The sequence below is a fragment of the Eurytemora carolleeae genome, unplaced genomic scaffold, assembly GCF_000591075.1.
Source record: "Eurytemora carolleeae unplaced genomic scaffold, Eaff_2.0 scaffold995, whole genome shotgun sequence".
Classification (NCBI taxonomy): domain Eukaryota; kingdom Metazoa; phylum Arthropoda; class Copepoda; order Calanoida; family Temoridae; genus Eurytemora; species Eurytemora carolleeae.
In genome coordinates this window covers 143,309-147,618 of record NW_019396885.1, presented here as the reverse complement: position 1 = coordinate 147,618, position 4,310 = coordinate 143,309, and the positions used below count along the sequence as shown (strand labels likewise).

General features: G+C 35.3%; 1 protein-coding gene across 1 annotated transcript; it reads right to left on the bottom strand.

The window, feature by feature from the left end:
• LOC111709732 (lysM and putative peptidoglycan-binding domain-containing protein 3) lies at positions 1-4,310 on the bottom strand. The gene is made up of 4 exons (XM_023483625.1): positions 4,208-4,310; positions 2,780-2,893; positions 1,603-2,178; positions 1-470 (listed from the first exon to the last, which is right to left on the bottom strand). The coding sequence occupies exons 2-4, from the start codon at positions 2,868-2,870 to the stop codon at positions 310-312; spliced, it is 828 nt and encodes a 275-aa protein (XP_023339393.1). The 5' UTR covers positions 2,871-2,893; positions 4,208-4,310; the 3' UTR covers positions 1-309.

Here is a 4,310-nt window from a genome sequence, read left to right as displayed (position 1 = left end):
TTTTTTACATCCTTCACCCGATAATCAATACAAATTTTAATCTTTTAGTGAAGGGCAGGAAGAGATTCGCACTGACACTGATAACTGATTTAACATCAAATATGGAGGGGGGGGGGGGGTTACCCAAGTATTGAGCAATGGTTCTGAAGTGCTTGAAGAGAGGGGGGTACAATGTCAGCTCAGAATTGGATTATACATTTACAACCTATTCTCCAGGTCTAGCTTAAAATACTAGAGTTGACAGTAAACATGGCACCATGTTCTCCAGGTTCGGAGTTCAGAGATAATAAGTCTTGGTTACATTATTCTTCACGAGTTCTTACTCTTGGTAGAGTTAACTCTCTCCTCTGGAAGTATCCAGGATATAGAATGGTGGTCAACTGATATCAACGCCATTAGTATGACGAGCAGAGCGAGAACTAGCAGCACTACAAGGAAACACCAGCATAACAGAGATCCGTTCGATATACCTAGATAAAAAATACTGAATTTTGACAGGTTTAAAACAGTTAACTCAGACCAAAAAGTTCAATTTTTTGTAATTTTGTTAAACATTGAAATTGAACAGACCAAAAGCTTTCATTTCTTTAAGCGACGAACCGACCTCCAAAAATTAATGTTAAAATTAATATTGTTGTGTATAATGTGTATTAACAATAGGATAGAAAATTTATTATTTACAGATCTGTTGGAAAATCATTAAATATCTATGTAACGCAACAATATCAGAAAATTGGGCTTTCTGAGACATTGATTGATTGATATACAAGATGTATACTTTGAAAAATAAGTAAAATATTAAAAAACATTTAAAATTCATGAATTTTCAGATGTAGGAGAATTTCCAGAATCCACAGCTGTTTACAAACTCTTATTTATTATTTTGTAAGTAATTAACTTCAGATTTAACTATAAAAATACTCTCTATATCATAGCAATTTTTAAACAAGCAAAGCATAATGTTACAGTAAAATTAACAAAAACAATAATGATCGGAAGCAATCCACCACCCCAGCAAGGGTCCTTTATATTTTTTTTCAAGGGTATGGACCGGCTTTACTTTTTAACATAAAAAGGGGGGGGGTTGCAGAATTCATCTGAAAACCCTATCGGACAGAGAGAAATCGTGTCTTATATTCAAACAGGAATAAAAATGTTTATGGAAAGCATGTACAGTGTACAGTGTACACTATTTTCCATCTTAAATCTATTTTGCATCCTTAAAAATGCAATGCTTTCTACAAAATTTGCAGGGGTATTTAATTTAAGAATTAACACCCCCCCCACCTTCGAGATTGAATATCATAGCTTAAAATAAAGATTATATACAAGTCATAACCAGAAAGTCCCGGAAATAATTGACTGTTAATCAGACGACTTTACGTATACATCTCTGTTAATTGTTAACGCACAAAAAAGGCAGACCACATTTTGGAATTGACAGGACTAGGGCTATTTTGTTATTAGCGTATCATTAATTATATTTGTAATATTATAGATTTTAAAATCGTCTGATTAATTTCAAATTAATTTTGGGTCTTCCTGATTAGAACTGTAGGTCAATGATAATGTTAATAATAATGATAATATGATAACCTGTACCTGAATGCTGAGAAGAATCTGGAATATTAGTAAATATAATCTCCTCCCGGGATGTATCTAGCTCCGGGACGGATTGTAAATCCTCGACCATCTCCTGCTGAATTAACTGTTTCTCTTTGATCCTCTCCAGGTCCCTGTCAAACTCCTTCAGAAACTTTCGAACCTTCTTCTTATCCTTACTCTCATGGAAGACTCTATCCGAGGGTTCAGTCTCCGAGCAGGGACTGGAGTATCCTGTGGATATTGCACTAGACATATTACTCGAGAATGAGTTCGGAGTATCCTTGGTATCCACAAACCATCCATTCTCACGCCGACTATCTTCAGAGTGTACACCAGGAATTAAGTCTTTGAGAAATGACGCAGGTTTTACGGGGATTTTAATACGCTTTAATGCGTAGAACTCAGATTCTTGTAGGATATTATTAACTCTCTTTAACTCTGCGAGTGGAATATTATACTTGAGTGTGAGTGAGAGAAGTGTATCTGATGGTTGAATATCACACTCTATGGTTTGATCTCTAGGACTCCTACTAGCAGGTGAATGGTCCTCTCTCTTCTTAGGATGCAGATTGCCTAAATGTGTTTAATGATTTTCAACATAATTTGTAAGTGTAATTTTAATTGACCCTCCTTAGAAAGATGGAAATGCATGCTTGTTCGACATCAGTATCCTTAAAACTTTATCTGATGTGGAAAATATTGTCGTTTTTCAAGGTTTAATTCTAATTATTCCAATATATTCTCCTGTAGTAGAAATAATCAAGTTACTTTAGTAGTGAAACCACAGTTGAAAATAATTTTCAAGATATTCAATATTGACTTTATCAATCAAAGCTTTTAAAGGTACCGTTGTAAATCGTGCATTCCCATCATTGCATGTAGGGTACCTTACTATTCCTTTAATCTAAGAAAGTTTTCAATAAAAATCACAGTTGAATATTTTCCTATTAATAGATATTCTTTCCAAAATTATCAATGAACATCGAAAATCTGTTATTTTAGAAAGAAACCAACTTTTGTAACTCAATGAGAAATGAAACAATAAAATTTAAAAAGTGAGATCCCTTATTTATATTTACTAAAATATTTAATAAAAATATCCCGAACACTGAAACAGGTCCATTTCGGTTAATTATCAGGAATTGATTTTCGCAAAAGTATAATATTAAATTACCCATTTGCATGTAGTCATCATTGTTAGAGGTGAGTAAGGATTGAGATTCCTCCGTCCTATCCAGATAAACCTTCCTCCTGTATTTTTCCATCTCGTCCCCAAACCTTAATCCATCTGAAACAAAACATGTTGAAAACATTAAAATTAATCATATCAATTATTTTATAAATAGACCTGTCCAAGCGGCGGCAAACGGTCAAAAAATTGTCTCAACCGAATATATTTAAAAATGCATGCATATTATTCAATAGGAGTGGGGGCTGTTCTTGGACTATTTTAGCCTAATAGCATTTCCCATCCTTACTGCACGACGAGGCCCCAAGGCCTGTCCCTGTCACAATGCTAAAATATTGGCTGGCGAATTTCTAATTTTTTGAAGAACAACTTATGGTAATTTCCTAGTATACGATTTTTGGCCCCCCCCCCGCCCCCCCCCCTCCTATCAATTTTGTACATGGGTCTGACAGGAAGTGTCTTAACTTAACCTAACCCGTGGCCGCAGCGCCGGCCCAGAAAGTGTCTTAACTAACCTAACCCGTGGCCGCAGCGCTCGGCCCCCTAGCCCATCCTAGCCGCAGCGCTCGGCCCAGAAAGTGTGGCCGCAGCGCTCGGCCTTCTCTTAACCTAACCTAACCCTAAATAACAAAAAAATAAATAATAATAACCTAACCCGTGGCCGCAGCGCTCGGCCCCCTAGCCCATCCTAGCCGCAGCGCTCGGCCCAGAAAGTGTGGCCGCAGCGCTCGGCCTTCTCTTAACCTAACCTAACCCTAAATAACAAAAAAATAAATAATAATAAATTTGCTGAAAAATAAATGGTCATGTACAAAATTGATAGGAGGGGGGGGGCGGGGGGGGGGGCCAAAAATCTTTTACTAGGACAGACCCCAACTTATTAATACTTTGTTCAAGCAAAAAATAAATGAGTTTAGTTTAAACTAAGATGGTATACGATGAATACGATGCAATAATCTGATTAATTAATTTAATTACACTCCAATTACTCTTGGAACATACAGTTAACATTTTCACACATAATATAATTAGAATATTGAATTTTCTCTTTAAATAAAGCACTTTTACAAGATTTTTTATCTTTTCTTGGTGATATAAGATTGTATTAAGTTACACGTAACATCTATTGTAGTAAAGTTAGAGAGTACAGACGACAAAAACATATGTTTTTATTTGAAAGTAAAATCACAAAACCTCTCAAACTGCTTTTATTAATAATATCATTCTAAAACAGGACTGCATTTATGAAATCCATTAGAATTAAATTTTCAAATTGTATAAAATTATGGATATTTCAATTATCAATAATGTAACATAACTTTTTATAATTAAGCTATCTAAAATTAATTTCTGCTTTCTTCTGAGAAAGCTTTATCATTTGCAGGTTGGGTTTGGTTTGAGACAATTCTCTACCTGCTCCTGCAGCTCTAAGTCCAGTCCCTACTCTAAACCCTACTCGGAGCAAAACCGGTCCCGGGTGCAATATAAATATTATCGATATTTTAGGTTCGTGAAG